Source organism: Oryza sativa, chromosome 10 (assembly GCF_034140825.1).
Source record: "Oryza sativa Japonica Group chromosome 10, ASM3414082v1".
Classification (NCBI taxonomy): domain Eukaryota; kingdom Viridiplantae; phylum Streptophyta; class Magnoliopsida; order Poales; family Poaceae; genus Oryza; species Oryza sativa.
The window spans coordinates 3,453,505-3,472,716 of record NC_089044.1 but is presented as its reverse complement, the minus strand read 5'-3'; the positions used below and the strand labels follow the sequence as shown (position 1 = coordinate 3,472,716).

The window sequence follows — 19,212 nt, the reverse complement described above, 5'->3', positions numbered from 1 at the left end:
AGAGAAAATAGCATCGTGGGGGACTATTCTCATGTGAGGATGACTCTTTGATACTCGTTTAATTGTACGCTCTAGAAGAAACGTATATAGTAAAACATATATATAGAGAAAATCTATGCTTTATTTAGCCATCGACAACTATCTATTCTATGTTTTGCTATGGGTGAGTGCAAATTCTACAAAATACCACCGCGCTATATATCTACGGAATGCCATCGCCACCATCAATTCATCTTTCTGTCTATTTCACTATGTTCGCCCGTCTGGAAAGACTGTTTCAACCTTGAAAGGATGCAATAGGTCAGTAAAAAAAGGCACTAATAAAAGACATTATGTGTATTTATACTAGTCACCAACTCATACATTGCACGAGCTACCTTTTTAACTTATATAATTCGTAATTAAAAAGATCATGTTGCACTCGGTACAGAGTTTCTTTTTTTTATTTTTGAGAATTCGGTACAGAGTTTCTGTTCTACCTTTTTGATGATTTAACCGTTCCAATATCCTGAATTAATATTTACCAAGATCACTCGGTTTGGACTCCCGATTGTGTCATTTTCATGATTTGTTACGTGGAAACATGTATGTAAATAATAAGTATTGAGTTGTGCCTGGTTTTGGATGTATCAATTGTAGTTTTCTCCATGATTAATACTTTTAAAAAACTAATAATTAGTTTTTCCAATAGTATTTTTTCATACCACCAAAATTCAAAATTAGTAATTCAAAATTAAGAAATTATACTTAGTTTAGAGTCTCTTTTTAATATGGTAAGAAAAATGACAATAATTAAGAGTTAAAGTGTCATATAAGATATGGTGGTGCAAATGATGCTATATAGCTTCGATATTGGCATTGTGTTGGATGATTCGACTAATGCTGCTCGTAAAGCTTCAGACATCGTCCTAACGGTACAAGGCCTTAGAGTAGTTTTCCAAGGGAAGAACAACTACACTGTTTCTAGTATAACAACTTCAATCTATTGATATGAATAGGCAAGGGCAGATCCAACATTTTATTTTGGGTTTGTGAGGTATGTGTGTGTGTGTGGGGGGGGGGGGGGGGGCTTGAGCCCCTACCCCGCTGGATCACTATTGAGAGAAGAAGAGAGGAGTTGGGGAGCCCCTCCAATCTATTTTCGATCTGTCCCTATGAATGGATATCATTATAACTAAATCAACCTGCAACTGGGATTGTTCTCGATGCTTATTTGGCAATGATACATCACTGACTTATTCCTGATTTAGGCTAGTTTCTTAAGCATGCTTGCATACAGTGGCGGACACAGGATTTTGATCCTGGGTGTGCCCGTGATGGTTCGAATGGCTAAATCAAAGCTTGATGGTTTGATGCACACAAATGTATTAATTACAAATGTATTAATTAAGAAATCTTAATTGCGGTGCTTTTCATAGCATAGAATCGATCTGAGAAGCAAAAAAAAAATTGTACTTATGAATTTCACGTCTCTTTTTTCATACAATCAATGAAACAAAGAAACGGATTGATTCAACTTGATCTGAATATACGAGTTTAATTGATTCAACGAGCTTAATGGAAAGCTCACTAAGATTCTTTATGTTGAATCGACATATGTTCCTCTTCACATTTGAATTTGATCGATTAAACTTGATCTCGGTTCTCAAACTACAAATTAAATCACAAAAGCATATGCCTTCAATTTTTGAACTCACATTGATTTCATTAATTTCAGATTTCACTAATTTCACCAATCAATCTAATGCACAGAGACTAAAGATAGAGAAAGATTATATATACTTGGTCTAGACATGGACGGACGAGTGGACGAGGACGACACCTCAAACGGCTCAACCTGGTCGGCATCCTTGAGCAGCCGTTGCTTGACTCTCTGGCCACGGTATGCTGTTGCGTGCTTGTACATATCCGACGGCAGGCAGCCTCCGCCAGTCCAGCCGACGTGGACCTATCTGCTGCCAACTGCTGCAGTGCCGCGTGCTTGCTCTGTCGCCAACGCTAATTCTCTACCTATCGCAACTGACTACATATTAAAAAGTTTTAAAAAGTTTTCGCAATTTTTGGGTATACCGATGCATACCGGGAACCTCCTTGGGTCCGCCCCTTCTTGCATATTTTAGTATTTTGGGTAATAGGTTATAGGTATACTGATATTTTGCATGGTTTAGTATTTTGCAGCATGTGTTACACTTTAAAAGCCTCGAGGAAACTGCCTAGGATGATTTTGGGAAGTTTACCTCTCTGTCTACATTTTCATTAGCACAATTAGTGATGTTCATCAAGATGATTTCCTTATATTGAACTTATGCACCTCCATTTTCTCCATGGGTCACTCTTAAATCTTATTTCTCCAATCTTTTTTTTAAACCCTATCGGGGGTGTCTTTGTATTGAAGAAGAAGAGAATTGACCCAGTTTATAAGGAAAACCGGGCCCGAAAACCATACAACTGCACAGTTAATTATTAATTATGGGAAACCGGCTAAAATCCACCGCACAGAGAAGAGCAAGGGACCTAGGTACACAACAAAAAAAGATGGTGGAGCCCAACCGCAGGACATCGCTGCCAAGCTAAACACAAAAGCGACACAACAGCTTCGACATCGCAGAAGAGGTGTTATCATTGCCGAGCTAACCGCCCAAGCGATCCAGTAGCGCCGACTTCACAACCGTAGGATACTGAAGCGAAAGTCACCAAAGCGAAAAGCAGCTCTGACATCTAACAATGGACATCAACCAAACCACCAAAGAGCCACTTCCTTCACACGGCTAGCACCAGCTCCCTAGAAGAGACTGCAACATGTCATCGTTGCCAAGCATCAATGCACCCCATCAGCGAGCAGCTCCGACTTCATCAGCAGAAATAGCCGAAGAGCATGTTGCCCACTGCAAGAACGAAGCGGACCCAAGAAGGCGAAGGCTTCGCCGAACACCAAGATATGAAAGCTTTTGAACCGAAAAGACTATCAACAGTCATCGATTCAAAGGAACTTCTCCAAAGCAACGCCCCCAAGGAATTTCTCCAATCTTAGATTGGGAAAAAGAAGATATTGATGTATAACATAGGCATGACCATATCTAAGTAGACGATTTATTGAGTAGGCCCTTATCTTTGTGATACAGGTACCATTTGTTTTTGTGGGTTGGTGCGATAGTTGGTAAGAGAGATTGATCCCGACTCAGTTCATGCCTTACTGCCTCATTGTGTCTGGTCTTGCATCTTGCTCACATTGTGTCTTTGCTATAAAATTCACGTTATCAAGCAAGAAGGATTTCAGGAGGAAACAATGGGAGGATGGGAGGAGGGAGACACATGCCCATAGGATATTTCTTTGGCTGGTCTGCAGGTCCTTCAACTCTGTAATATCAATGTTAGAATTCTCGAAGGATGACATGAGTGTTAAGGACTTGAAACAAACGAAGGTTATGGTTTGGGAGAGTAAGAGAGATAGTCTCGCATGCCTAGGCATACTCCAAATGAATCTACATATGCGGTGATGGTTCAAATTTTGAGCAAAGCCAAGCAATTTGTAGCTGAGATTTTCTATGCATAGTTTGACGGTTTAGATTCAGAACTCTATTCAAATTTCATATTTCGGCTGCACCCAAGGGCTCGCCTAGCACAAGGGTTTAATGTGGTCAGACATAACCTAGACGGCTGGTTATTGACTATATATGTCTATATCATCCGACTAGTTGGGTGCTCATTATAGTTGAGTTGTGTGGGCAACATCCTTATTTGAATAGATACCTCAGTTGCAATACAACACACATAATTGTATAGGAATAGATATCATCCAAAATATGGATATATTGATGAGCAAATAAGTAAGTTGAGATCTCGAAAAATGAAATTGACTACCTATTCTGACTCAAGGATGACTAGGACTACTCGGATCATATACCCCCAATATTACTCTTGAGTTCTACCTGGATACTGGGTACCTAGGGTGTAAATTTAAAGTTGAGCATCTCCAACAGAATCTCTATTTGGCTCTTCAAGTTAAAATTTGGCCAACACAGAGAAAAAACGAGCTCCAACAGACTCTCCATCTGGATAGCCAAGCCATCCGGATGGCCAAATTGCTCCATCGGCTAGCCAAATGTAGCCAGCCTCCTCCACTGGCCAAAGGTGGGTCCCACCACCACTCCTATCCCCATCTTTCTTCTCTCTACTCCATCAGAGGGCACGCCGGCCACAAGGGCGGTAGGGCGCCACTGACGTCTAGGCCACCAATCACCGTGGCTGTTGTCCACCGTCCGCCACGGCAATCATCGTCGTCGCCGTCGTGCCACGGTCACGCACGAGCCGTCGCCGCCGCGTGGACGTCGAGCGAGAGCGCGGCCTCGACGTCCTCGTCGACCTCGGACGGGGAAGGACGGGGAACACCTCTGGGCGGTGGCGCTTGGAGGTGGTGGTGGTGGCGGCGGCGGCGAGGGCCGAGGGGAGGAGGGGCGAAGGGGTGTAGGGGCGGAGGCGGACGAGGGCGTAGGGATGTAGGGTGGAGGTGGAAGAGGAGCATCGCGGCAGCGGCGGCGGGGGCACGAGCCTTGGCACCATGGGCGGCCCCTCCTTTGCCGCCGTTCGCCACCCGTGGCACCGCCATGGGGACCGCCTCACCGCCATGCTCTCTGCCCGTGTAGCTACTCGGGAAAAGGGGGAGAAAATGAGGAAGAAGAAAGAGTTGAGGTGATATGCGGGTCCTGTCATACACTCAAAATAGAGAGGATGAATGGAGAGGCTGTTGGAGTAAATAACAAATTTAACTTGCTATTTCAATGGAGAGTTGGCCAATAGACATTTGAAGAGTTAGATTTAAGGAGATTGTTGGAGATGCTCTTAGGAAGGGAGTGCATCACAATCTCAACACACCAACACAAATGACTCCCTAAAAACTAGCCGTTGACCATATCACCAAGATCTTATCTCATCGACATAGTTGTGTAGGTTAGATTAGAATTTCCATCATATGCTTTGTATTTGGTGTTGTCCACGGAGCAACACATGTAAACATGATGTAGTGTTATTACCCACTGGACATGAACATATATAAAACTCAACTCCCAGTCTCCTGCTTCCTCGCAATATCTTTGTACACATCCTCATACCAATCAATCCCTATATACACAAATCCCATTGGAGGGATGAAAACAGAGCGATGTCATTTTTTTTGAATTTTTTTTGGAAATGGTGTTTTTTCATATTTATAAATTTGACTATTTAGTAGCAACTTCAATACAATGCAGACACAAATTAGAAAAACTAAATTTTACATTCGAAAACAATTTGAAACGTCATATTTTATTATTATTATTTTTACGGGAACGGTATCGATATGTCGGAAGATTTCTATACCATTTTCATCCCTATCCCATCGTTAGGATATAACCCATCAATAGGGAGACGAATCTTTCTGTATGGCCAAACAACTAAACAAGCACAAACATATATACATTGTTTCTTCTAGAAACAATCAACTCCTATGAATCTTGACATACATCAAGATTTATAGCCAGAGCAGGGGAGTTGACCAAGCCTCGGGTCACCTGGGCCGTATCTTAAGGCCTATAAATCTTTTTTTTATAGAGAATCTCTTATATACCATTCTAAATTACCCGGCTTCCTTATATGCCACTAAAAAAGTTACTTTTCCTTCTATGCTATTGGGTTTCAATTTTCATCCCTTTAGTGCCACCACCGTCAGGTCTGCTGACCTTAGCTACCGTTAAGTGAGTCAACCATGTTAGATTTTTCTTCCAATACCTGTATTACCCTCACTCTTCTCTCCATGCTATCACTAATTAAATGATCTGAAATGTGCCTAGCACTCTGCATCCTTGGTCTCCCAGCGAATCAAGATGATTAGTTAAATGACTGCAAGATAATCAAGAATAACTAAATGTGTGCCGACAGTTAATTCATGGTTTAGTATGTGCCCTTGATGCAAATTAAATGTGTACCTATGGTTACATTAAATGACTGCAAAAGCTTGCAATCAAGAATAATTAAATATGTGCCTACGTTAATTACGGAAGCTTGTTCAGCAGAGCTTGTGAAAGTGGTTCACCGACATTAGCAACTTCTTTGGTATGCATCGAGAGGAGCGAACGATGTCACACAGTAGTGGGACTACAGGGGCTAGCTCAGTTAGTCAGTCGGTGTCTCGGTGATGGAATATGCACGATTGTGAAAAGAATAGAAACAGGAGGGAGAGAAACCTGAGAAAAAACAGAGGGAACAAGGGCACTAGTGTCTTTTTATGGCCTACTTAACACCAACTTCATAGTAGTCTAACAGTGGTGGCATCGAAGGGAAGAAAACTAAGGCATAAAAGGAAACATAATATTTCCAGTGGCATATAAGGTGCCGAGTAATTTTGAATGGCATATAAAGAATTTTCTCTCTTTTCTTTTTAATTTCACCTTGTATTGAATGCATGGGCCAAAGGTCTGAATATGACGAAATGCTAAGTTCGTCTCTAGCTAGCTAGGAGTTGATTTTTATTTTTATGTAGCAAGTATATATGTTCTTATAGTTTAAAAATCATGGAAAACTTGGAATCTCTACACATACACTTCTTTTATGTGCTCAATCACTCAATTTTATTATCTGGTAGCTAGATTAAGTCACCATCAGTGAGGCAGCTAACGTCCTCGATAGTTTGTAACCACCATGTCGCAACCTCAAAAAATTACATCAGCTAACACTCTCATACGCTCATCACACAGTAGCTAGAGTAGACACAATTTTAATGTATACCGAACCGTACAGCATACGTACGTACACCGGTACACGTACGTATACGGTATACACTGGCATATATACGTATGTATATGTATTTCTAGAGCACGCCGCAGTCGGTGATGACGACGGGCTTCACCGTCTTGCCGCTCCAGGTTCCCGTCCTGTCGATGGCGCGGACGGCGCCCATCCCGGCGACGACGCGGCCGAACGCGACGTGGCGGCCGTCCAGCCACGGCGCCTTGTCGACGGTGATGAAGAACTGGGAGCCGTTGGTGTTGGGCCCGGCGTTCGCCATGGACACCACCCCGGGCCCGTCGTGCTTCACCGCGAACCCCTCGTCGGGGAAGTGCCTCGCGGCGCCGTCCAGCGCCGACTCGCCGCCGGTGCCGTTCCCGGCCGTGATGTCGCCGCCCTGGCACATGAACCCGGGCACCACGCGGTGGAACGCCGACCCCTTGTAGTGGAGCCTGCTCTTGCCGGAGCGCCCGGCGCGCTCGCCGGTGCACAGCCGCCGGAAGTTCTCCGCCGTGTCGGGCACCTTGTCGGCGAGCAGCTCGATCACCACGCGGCCAACCCACTCGCCGCCGATGGCGATGTCAAGGAACACCCTTGGGTTGGACTTGGAGGACGCCGCCGGCGCCATTGGTGACACAGGAAGAGAGAGAGGAGAGAATGCAAGCAACCTAGCTAGCTTGCTAGATAGAGATAGATAGCTACTTGTCTATGAGAAATTGTGACTTGTTGTCTCTTGGTTTGAGACTTGTGAGAAGAGGAGATGATGGCTATATATATAGGCGCCAATGGTAAATGGTTGCATGGAAGAGGAGAGAACAATGGCTTTTAAGAATAAAAGAGATGCCTCCCGCGTATAAGAAAAATAGTTTTGCTTTTGTGGGGACTATTCTCTCGTGAGTCGTGAGGACGACTCTTTGATACTCATCTTCTGATTTTAACGCTAAAAGAATAATATCATGCATGTGCCTAATTCTACACTTTTTTTTTCATTTTTCATGTGGGTGTACGTGCAAGGTGTTTTTCATGGCTATAACTTGAGTTTTTCTTGTCGGAATATCACATCAACTTTTTTTTGGGTTCATTTTTTGTTCTCTTTGTGGCCAAAATTGGGATATGGAGGTTTAGTGGTTCACACATCTTGTTGAAATGCAAGTGAGATTCTGATTCGATTGTACCCTAGCTAGCTAGGTTATAGGCGGCCGGCAAAGAGTTTGTCTATTAAGCAAATATGTTAATATAGTCGGTAAAATATATTTTGGGGGATGCATCAGATGCAGCATGCACTACCCTAGTATTTATAACAATATCATCTTAATTACCATGAAAAATAATAGTAGTAGCTGCATATATACAGTTACTATTATATATATGTGAATGTGTGCATTGATAATTGATGGTTTGCAAAGTAGTTAGCTAGTGATGCTGTTGAATGTTGCGTGGAACCAAATGGTTGGTTTTTGCACAGATGTGCTTCCATCTGTATATGCTCAAGTTAATTTTGCGTAGGTAACAAGCAAGGTTAGAGGTGTTCGATATAAACTATGGCGGCCGATGCATATTAATTAGGGTAAATTAAGGACAGTGCTGGATATCATAGGTTAATTATTGGATACTTAAAAAAAAGCTGTATAGGGCATGTACAATGGTGATTAATAACGGCCTTTTACTGTTCCTAATCAGGACTATTTGTCGACATAGAAGAGATCGAGAAAGAGAAGAGACAAAACATTATTGCTATAGGTAACGGCTCAACAACGACTCTTAGTCTCTGTAATATGAAAACATGATTACATGAGAGTGACAAAAATAGAAAGAATAGTAATGAAAATAATACTCCCACTGTCTCTAAATATTTGACGCCGTTAACTTTTTTTTAACATATTTAACCGTTCATCTTATTCAAAAAAAATTTAAGTAATCATTAATTCTTTTCCTATCATTTTATTCATTGTTAAATATACTTTTATATATACATATAGTTTTACATATTGCACAAAAGTTTTTTAACAAGAGAACGGTCAAACATATTTAAAAACGTCAACGACGTCAAATATTAAGGGACGGAGGGAGTATTTTTTAAGTTAATGGTTAGAGACTTTATTGTCTCAACTATTGTAAAGACGCGGTCACTAAATAATCTTATATTATCTAAGATGCCATACTTATGTCTACCATTGAATATGCCTTATCTGTTTGTAAAGAAACTGATTTATCACACGTAAATTTCTGCCTCTTTTTCACTACATACAGTTACGCTTATTTACTCTTTGCTATGCAAAACAAAAATTAATTAACAAAAAAACTTTCGTGATTGCATGAAAGATGGATACACAAAAAAATATATTATAGTTTTAAGTGTCTCAGTTCTTAATTAAGTAGAGATTAAAAATGACCTATATACGTATATATACTTACATGTTACTCCCTTTGGTCATAGATATTTGGCACGATTGACTTTAAAATAGATTACATATTCGTCTTATTTAAAAAAATATGCGAATATCATCTATTTTATTATGACTTATATTATTATTGAAGGTATGTTAAGTGTGATATATATTTTTTATATTCACACTAATTTTTAATAAAATAAATAATCAAACGTTATGGTCAAAATTAATGCATCAAAGACCGGAGGGAGTACCAAGGAATTATACCATTGCGGAAATATGTAAGTTGATTTTAAACCTTCAAGGACATTCATTTTTAGTACGTGCTACAAATTGTTTTGCATGCATGTCTTTTATCATACTTCATGTAAAGATGGAAGCTAGGTCAAATTTGATTACTAGTCACTACACACGAGGATACCAAAATAACAAATACGAGTACAAATACAAATGTTTGCTCATATTATTTGTTTGTTCTAATTTATCCCTGTATATATGTAAATGAAATTTTTGGTCTACATGTTTGTGGAGGAACGTGAAACAATAATCTATATGGCCTACTTTTTACAGAATTTCTGGTAGCTATTCAGACCACATGCCAAAAAAAAAAAACATGTGACTGAGGACTTGAAACATTTTCCAGTGAAATATTTCTGTTCTAGATTGAACAATATATGATGCAAAGCTAAATTATTCATAATAGTAACTGAATTGATCACGAAAGGCAATGTTGTTCTGCTTGCGTAGTGTGCAAGTTTGGCTTGCCTAACAAAGTGCAGGCACCTATCTTTCATGGCTGTAAGAGCGTAAGGTAGAGATTCTTCTACAGTTGTAACGCACCTATTTATGCCTCTCGTCAGCGACCGAAAGGGCCTTATAATGTAGTAGGAGTATAAATTAATTAGTGCGAGTCAACTGAATTTTTATGTTTTATTTAACCCAAATTTCTCAAATCTTCAAAGGTGCTGTTGTTTATTTTAGTTATTGTTTAAATAATTTCGTGCACGTACCCTGGTTTCAACTTCACTTTGCTTACCGAAATGCATTGCAACTTGGCGAGTGACTAGCTTTATTATTCTACTTAAGTAAGCTTCCAATATCAGTTGCTTTCTTTGTAATAGTTTTAGGAGTATATTACTGATTCCGATTACTGAACACAATGTCAAATTATTGATTCGAAAAAAAGATAGAGACAGCACGTACAATTACATGCACCGTCCAAATTCTTATTTGTTCGCTTCGCTCTCAATTTTCTGTGAGTTCTCTCCTGGCCGATGGAGACAAACCATATTGCCATGTTCCTGGTTATGCTCTAATCTATATCAAAAGATTCTCAAATACAATACTCACTTCGTTGAGAAATAGTATATGCCATATTAGTTCTTGACACGGTCTTTAATATTGACCTTTGACCATTTATTTCTTTTCAAATACATGCACACCTTATATTTTTCCAAATGAAAGAAGTACAAATTACATTTATAATAATCAAGGTTTATAAACTCGAGAATTTGTTTCTTTTAAAAGTAGAGGTGTTTGGGTAATTAATATGGAGCTCGAGAATTATATGAGCGGCTATTAACCTAGAAGCTAGAATCCATCCAGCTAGAAACTAGCTAAGGTGCTTGACAGGTAAGCTAATTTAGAATAGCACATTATCTATGCCATCTTAGTAACTCTTTACAACCTATGGGCAGCTAGAAATAATTCAAGGCATGCTGAGGCTCCGGACCATCATTCAGAAGTGGCTGAAAAGGTGCTTTTTTTAGTAGATTTTGATCCCTCAAGGGGATGTCCCCTCGTTGTTTACATGTTACTCAAATAGTTATGAAAAAAAATTGAGAAGATGTATTAATATGTGATATATTACTCCACAAACATGCAAGTTCAAATTCAACTTCTACATCTCGCAACAAAAAAAACAAATTTGACGGTGAATATACGTTAACTAGTTGTAGTTTTTTTTTTTTTGCGAGATGTAGAAGTTGAATTTGAACGTGCATGCTTGTAGAGTGATATATTACATGTTAATACATCTTCTCTAATTATTATTTAATTTTTTTCATGATTATTTGAGTGACATGCAAACAACGAATAGACATCCCTCGAGGGATCAAAATAGTTTCCTGCTTTTTCAACTAAAAAGGTTGGTCAACCTTAAGGAGCAAAAGAGCAAATGGATTAAGGTTAATGCGGATAGAGCTTTTTTTTCCTCACAACAGAAGGGAGCATCGGGGGTGGTCATTAATAATGCTTTGGGAAATTTTGTGGCTGCTGCAAATCATTTTTATCCAAGGGTAGATAGATGCCATGACGGCGGAAGTGCTAGCATGCAAGCGAGCTGCTAAACTGGCGATGGAGATGGGTACAGATAAAGTGATAATTGGAATAGATAGTTTAGAGGTGGTGAGGACAATTGTCCAACTCCTCGAGGACAGGCTGAAGAGGTTTCCAGAAATCAAGATCAAATGGGTGCAACAATCAGCGAATAAAGCTTACCCATTTAGTAGCAAAGAAAGGACACTTAACAGGTGCAACATCGACTTGGTTATCGGTTTCACATGAAAAGAGTAAAGGGATTTAGAAGTAGATCAAATTCAAACTCTAGAAAATTTCTCATGATATCATGTTACAAATCATCTAAATTAAATTCCTACAAAATGATGCGACCTATATGAATTTGGAGAGTTTCCAATTTCAAAGGTCTCGCGCAGCACAACTAGAGCAAATTGATTTAAGAGTTCCAACTTAATGCATGGCACCCGCAATCGTCATAGCTAGGGACAAAAACTGGCATGGGGCAGTTAGGTCTTGAGCCCCAAGTCTGGTTTCATAGTCTTAAAAAATACCATGTAATTTGTAAAAGTATTTGAACTCCTATTAGTTTACCTTTACGCGTGAATATTTTTTGGATTCGACACTGGATTTGCGTTTAGGCTCTAGACAGGTAGGCTACAGAATATGAAAATACACTTCTAGATGAACTGACCACGCTACCTCTACCGAAAATTCCACAACTATATATTGCCTTCACTCATTTATTTTTATTTTGTAAGTACTCAGTTTTCTTGGGACCAGTCGAAAATAATCCCCAAATTGATCCGTGATGTCAGCAAGAGCATGTCAGTATCATTTTGCTAGCTGTTTTGTGATCACGAGACACAAGTGCTGCTGTGATTCAACAACATTGCACAACATACACGAACAGATTAACGAATCGAATAATCATGGGCGGCCGGTCGTGTGAATTAGACTGAAAAAATAAATTAAAGGTCCATGCAGCATATATGGAGATTATTCTCTTGCCACTACGTATGGCGCCCGAAAGCGCCCGAGCGGAAGCTTCGTGGTGGCTGTCGACTTTCAATTTGATGTACAGCGATCTGCATACCTATATTCATAGCGGTTCGCTGCAAATTGACGTCGTTTTCAACAAAGGAATCCGCTTTGAGGGAGAGGTCAATGTGACGACACTGACCGGGATGCATGGACGCGACGACTGTACTTTGCACCGTTCTTTACATTTGTATGCGACCGCGACCATGGTATTCACTGTCGTCAGGACAGGATAGTTCTCTGGTTTAAAATTTGTTATTTTCATATCTCATAAGCAAAGTTGAATTTGATAAGATTTTCTATATATTTGTGTAACACCATCTACCCTACATGTGTGATATTTTTGTGTATTTTGATGATTTTTTGGTCAGGTTCACGAGAGTTTACATTACAGTTTGCATGAAACATTTTTCCATACATATCTTACCACTGCCTCCGTCGCTTTAAGTTTTTATTTGTAACGATTGATCATTTATTTTATTCAAAAAATTATGAAATTATTATTTATTGTCTGTGATTTGTTTTATTATCAAAATACTTTAAGTATGACTTATCTTTTTTTATATATACTAATTTTTTAAATAAGACAAATAGTCAAACATTACACGTAAAAAGCCAAAGCGACTACCAAAGACGGGTGCAGTAATAGTTAGTGCGGACGACACTCAATCAGTAAATTTGCAGGTTTAATTTCTACTAGATGCTTCAGTCTATTAGAAATCCAAATTTATTTAAGTCATCAGAGTCCAGAAAGTTTTACCCTACCATCAATGTACATAAGTGCAGAAAAATAAAAATAGAAAGTGCACATCCTTGATGTGCACCATTCAATAAAATGTAGCTCACGCATAGTAGAATGGTTGAAACATGATATGCTGCCAGTTCTATTTCAAAGATAATCTAGGTGGTACATCATGATGTTTCATTCTATCAAACTGATATTCTTTCCCAATCGAAATTCACCTTCTCAAACTGTAAAGAGCATATTCTGTTAACTAGTCAAGTTTTATTTACGGAACACGTCAGCTCAAGGCATACCGAAACAATTCGTGCGATACTTCGATTGAATTAAACTCCTGAACCATGGTAATAGCTGTGGAACTAATTCCAGTCCTCATTTGCACCTACCATGTAGAGTATTCAATAAACATGGTAGCCACATCGGCCATTGATGCAACTCGATGTAAACTGCAAGATGCAACTAAACAGATCAAACCTACAAAAAAAAAAAGCTAAGATGAACTTCCAGTCTTCCTAATGCCCATTCCTGGCACTACGCTCTTGGCGAATAGGTTAGCACAGAAGTTGACGAACAGTGGAGTTCTTGGTGTTGCTGCCTTGCCGAGAGCCTCTGCTATGTGCTATCACGTCAGATGTTTAAGATGCATGAACAGTCACATGCTACCCAGTTTCTTTTTGGCGGCTACACACTACCCAGTCAGGAGCTACATCGACAATGATATGTGAGCTGCCATTCCATCTATGATAGTTAACCAACAAATTTCATTATCATAGCTACACAATTTACAAAAATTACATGAGATTGTTATTTTGTACAATCCCGGGATAAAGAAGAGTGGTAATTTGGGCAAGTGACCTGACCAATGGTTTAAAACTGGAATGCTTCTCAGAAGCTGCAGACAATTTAAAGCGGCACTAAATCAGAACAGGGAGTAGAATGGGAAGTATACTGTTCAAGTGATAAATGTGAATTTATAAAAATGCTAGAATTTTCATTTCATGTTGTATAAGCCATTAAGTGAAGCTTACCATGAACCATAGCCTTAATTCCCTTGGAGAAATCTTCAAAACGACCCATCACTGGTCTGATGCCACATGATTGGGATACACACAATTCCATGTAAAGTGATGTTTCAAGTATCACCAACAGAAGTTGGCACACCCTCTCTGTCTCGGTATTGAGTGCAGTAGATACATTTGCCTCTAATACTTCAGTGACAATAGAAACCACTTGATCCTGAAAAGAGTGACCACAGCTGAAATAAGAGAAGTAATAAAAAAACAAATAGTACCTCCATCCCAGAATATAAGAAGTTTTAGGGTTGAACACGGTTATTAAAAAAGTAGGTATAATTAAATAGATAGAGGTTGTGATTAGTTGAGAAGTGGAGGTAGGTGAGGAAATTGAATGGAGGGTTGTGATTGGTTGGAAAGAGAATGTTGGTGTAGAAGTTATATTCTAAAATAAATTGTGTCAGAAGTTATTATATTTTGGGACGGAGAAAGTAGCAATTTTATGTGTCATGACACAGATTTGATCGTGGTCCTTCGAAAAAATTGGAGCATAATATTGTTTGTCACTTCAGAAATGGACTATAAGCTCTCCTTCCCAAAATATAACAACAGTAGAATTTAAATTGTCCCAAATAGAACAAGCTAGTACTTGTAAAAGTTGATTTTTACTACTAAACAACCCATACTACCCCTTGGTTTCATTATCACCCTAACTAGTCCAGGCCCACACAAGACCCACCCACCCCGAGGAGACATACAAGTCTTTTTACCCCTCTTCTTAATTAGACGTGCAAGGGCTAAAACTTGTTATATTTTGGGACAAATGGAGTAAGCTCTAAGCAGACAGCGCAAAGTGCAGATGGCAAGAGAAATAGCAGCCATCTTGCTGCTCGACAGCCCGTGTTCGATTCTCCTAAACGCACTCACCATTTCTTCCTAGAGTAAAATGCTAGAAAGAATACTCTCCTTAACACCGTTGGCACCAAGTTTCTCTGTAATGTCCGCTCAAACTAGGTGGTGGATTACTGAACAGAGAGACCATCAACAGTGAGATTAAATCTAAGTTTCTCCTTGGGTCCTACATTTTTATCTAAGATCTAAGGAACTCCAACTAGATGGTGGTTAATTGAACAGAGAGCTCATCAGTAGCAAGGATTAAATTCCCTTTGAACTATAATATATCAAACTAGATATCCTTCAAGCATTAGAACGGAAGTTTATTTCCTTGTGTTATAAGCGGCAAGGAATGTTTAAAAATTGCAATTAGATACAGGTACCAAAAAGTGCAAGCACAATGAGCATATATATAGTTTTTATATGGTGTTCTTTTTCTGTTAGTTTCACTCCCGGCCCTCTTATATCAGCCTTTGGGGCCCATGTAATAGATCAATTGTCCTCTTGCTAACAATGTAAAGATTCAAGGAGATTTAGAACACCATATATATCAGCTTACCAAGTTTTCATATTTACATTACAGTTTCCAACAATTGATACAATCAGCCAGACAGCCAGCAGGAAGGGTTCAGAGGAATAGTAATATTTACCTGCAGGCCGTGAAGAATATCTGGCATCGGAAGTTCTGGGAAATGAGCAAGGTCAAGGAACTCCAGTTCTTCTGCCCTTCTTACTGCCTCTTTTGCTTGACTGCATAGGAACTTCATAATAAGAAAAGCAATCCTATAGATTTGTACTGCTAACATCTCTGTAAAACGAGTCTGCTTCATAGAATCAGAATCCGCTGGATTTTTGTCTCTAATCACAAGTGACAATCCTGCATTGGGAGGACCAGAGACAGATGGAGTTGACAAAGTACAACTTGCAGCAAATCGGAACCATCCATATTTGCTCCTAATAAGTGGTGGCTCTTCATTAAGCTTCATTTCCTCTTTAATAATAGGAGGACAACCAAAGGATAAGTTCCAGTTTGGGGAATCACCGGTTCTTTCACTACCTCTGCTTATAAATGCAAGCAGGTGGATAATAATCTCCCTTAATTCTGAATCTACTTCCTTCATACCTGTGTCCCGTGGGAAATGGTACTTGGCCAAAATACAGAGAAGTGTGAGAATATTCTCAGTAAGACTGAGAGCTGAAAGTGATGTCTGTGACTTTTGTAACAGTGTCCTTTTCTTGCTCTGATGAGTGTTAACACTTTGTGCAGATAGATAAGACGACATCAAAGGCACTTGCCCTGAAAGGAAGCTGATAGTACTGTTTGCAACACTGTTGCGGGAAATATCATCATCCATGCAATGGTTCAAAGAGGAGACAATAGCAAGACCCAAACCCCAAATTTTCACATCCTTTGTTTGGGTGCTCAAGGAATTTCTCAAACAGGAGTCATCCAAAGACATCTGACTCAGAAGGACCTTTATGAAAGCAAAAATATTGGCAGACTGAAGAATTTTAGCACCGTCCTTTGTCCGCCCCATAGTCAAGAGGAAATTCAATATGACTTGAGTACACAATAAAGCCCCACTTTGGCACTTTTGCAGTATAACCTGGAGACGAAAATGCTTTTGTAGAATAGGCACCCATACATTAGAAGGCAAAAAGCCTTTCAATATTATGTCCATTGATGCAATAGCAAGATCAAAATATTCTCTGCTCTCTGCCAATTTGCATAATACAGGTAACAAGCTCATACTTAAAAGGGATAACTCCCCAAATATATTGACATCTTCAGATCCATCTTTCATGTCAACCTTCTTGTAAATGAATTCAAATAATGACAAAAGCAGAACAAGGAGGGACTTCACTGGTTGCTTAAGAGCAGGACTGGATGGCATGAGATTAAACAAAAAGGAAGTGCTGGCACCTGAAGTTTTCATGAGTAGTACAATAACTGGATAAAGATGCCTTGAACTTTTGCTTTGTTTAGCATGGTCAAGTAAGATCCTGGTGATAGTAAGCAACAATTCCACTTGTCCAGACAAGGGAGGAAACAAAACCCCACTGTTATCAACCTCAGGAGGGAGGGAGTCAACAGCTGACTGCAGAGATTTGCATGCACATCTAACCGCTGATTGTGTAGTTGTTATTGAAATCCCTCCACCAGGTAAGCCAAACTTCTTATATGAACTCTGTAAAAGTTTCAAGATAAGAAGGCAACTAGAATCACTGGTATGCATGAAAGATCCAAGAAACCATCTAGCTTTCTAGTTTACTCTGGCAGGTCACTTGGACATATTCAAGGAGAAATTGTTCAATTATCAAAGGAGAAAATAGAGAACAGTGCGCAGAAATAATGTCAAAACAAAATTCCATGACACACTAATGGAAGTTGATGGAATTGCAAAGATGATTTCAGCATATTCAGAAACATATAGTTCAGTAATGAAAGGTGAAAGTAGAAAACAGTACACAGAACTAGTGTCAACAACAAAAGCAAGGATCTTAATATGTACAAACTTACTGTTCCAGTGCATACTGACAGAAATGTTATGAATGACCTCAACGCGCAAAGCTTTGCATCAACTTGACATTTCATCAGGTTTGCTTTATGCATGATATCCAGCATCTTTTCAGCTACTTCTTTATAAGTCTTCCAGTCTGAATGATTCCAAAGTTCAAGGCCAAGTTCATCACGTATGTGAGGAACATCAAACAAAGAAACGCCATTGGCAGCTGGGAAACTTTTCTGTAGTTGCTCCGAAGGATTGTGTTCAAAAACTTTAAATTCTAGAAGGAAGCATAGCAGCTCCTGAAACGGACCAGGAGTAATTGGACGACCTTCGAGTTCTCCATGTATATGATAGTAAAGATCACTAATTATCAAATTGGTAATATCTTGTTCACCGCTGCATTTTTCAAGGAGGTAAAAATCAAACTCAAAGCAATGTTGCAAAATTATTGTGGTACATATCTGACATTAATACCAAGCCAGCACAATGCTTCAGTCAGCATAAAGAAAAAAGAACTAGCTACTAGGAAATAGGAATTCTAATGTTTCAATAGGCTAACTGTATACCATTTCATTAGTTTCAGGTCCCCATCGGTTGGTAATGACTTATTATAAGCCATAATGACTTATTAGCGATTAAAAAATAATATGCGAGTAAAACTTTTGTATATATGTTCGTAGTGATTGAAAAGCCAAAGCTAAGAAACAACTATGTTGAAAAAGCATCAAAATCAAATTCAAAATCAAGTTTAAAATTTAAATTTTGGCTTTGGCTTATAAGTCATAGGGCAAACGATGAGGCCCTAAAAATTTTGTAAAATCTTCCAGGAGTCATAGGTTTTCCAAAAAGAACACCTACTAAACACCCAACAAATATTTGAAAGCTTTTGCTGATTTTAAATATGTCAAACGGCAGTCATGGAATATGCAGCAAACAATGAACTGGCTTATACAAATCCACTAAAAATGTGTTTGGTATGCCAGCCATGCTGATGTACGCCAGCAGCCCACCCTCTACTGTGTCTCATAGAGAGATGTTCTGCGAGAGAGAGAGAGAGAGAGAATTGCACTTTGTACCGGGTAAAGTGCACCTTGTTTCACTTTGCACCAGGTTTAGCACATACTTTCACTTTGCACCAGGGTTCATTGATTTAAGTTTCACTTAACACCAGGATACATCATTAAATATACAATATTTTCATGAAATTTCATAAATGTTGAATAAATCCTCATCAAACATGGTCTAAATTCAAAATGATTTTATATTTTTTAATCATATTTTACAAGATATTCTTTAATATATGATACAACACCTAGTGCAAAGTGAAACTTATTTCAATATATCCTGGTGTAAAGTGGAAGTATATACTAAACCCGGTGCAAAGTGAAACAAGCTTTACCTGGTGCAATGTGCAATTTAAGCAGCCATATGTCGTGCAAGAAGTTTGGTTCATCCATAAATATCAGCATCTAAAATGGTGAGTGAATGCCTGTTCTAATGAATCATAAATTAATCAGGTAAAGTTGTATGGTATTATGGTGTACAAGTGTGGAAAAACACACCATTGA

General features: G+C 39.1%; 2 protein-coding genes across 2 annotated transcripts in view; both read right to left on the bottom strand.

Moving 5' to 3' along the window:
• Positions 1-6,578: 6,578 nt before the first annotated feature.
• On the bottom strand, positions 6,579-7,506 carry LOC4348134 (peptidyl-prolyl cis-trans isomerase). Its single transcript, XM_015757685.3, has one exon. It carries the CDS (start codon positions 7,385-7,387, stop codon positions 6,842-6,844), a length of 546 nt encoding a protein of 181 aa, XP_015613171.1. The 5' UTR covers positions 7,388-7,506; the 3' UTR covers positions 6,579-6,841.
• Positions 7,507-13,520: 6,014 nt separating this feature from the next.
• Positions 13,521-19,212, bottom strand: part of LOC9269589 (uncharacterized) — a 29,175-nt gene continuing 23,483 nt past the window's right edge. The window contains exons 30-33 of the mRNA XM_015759047.3: positions 17,656-18,040; positions 15,785-17,323; positions 14,256-14,463; positions 13,521-14,119 (exon numbers count right to left, since the gene is read on the bottom strand). Of these exons, the coding sequence (XP_015614533.1) occupies positions 14,019-14,119; positions 14,256-14,463; positions 15,785-17,323; positions 17,656-18,040 (2,233 nt within the window). The 3' untranslated portion in view covers positions 13,521-14,018. The remainder of the gene's footprint in view (positions 14,120-14,255; positions 14,464-15,784; positions 17,324-17,655; positions 18,041-19,212) is intronic.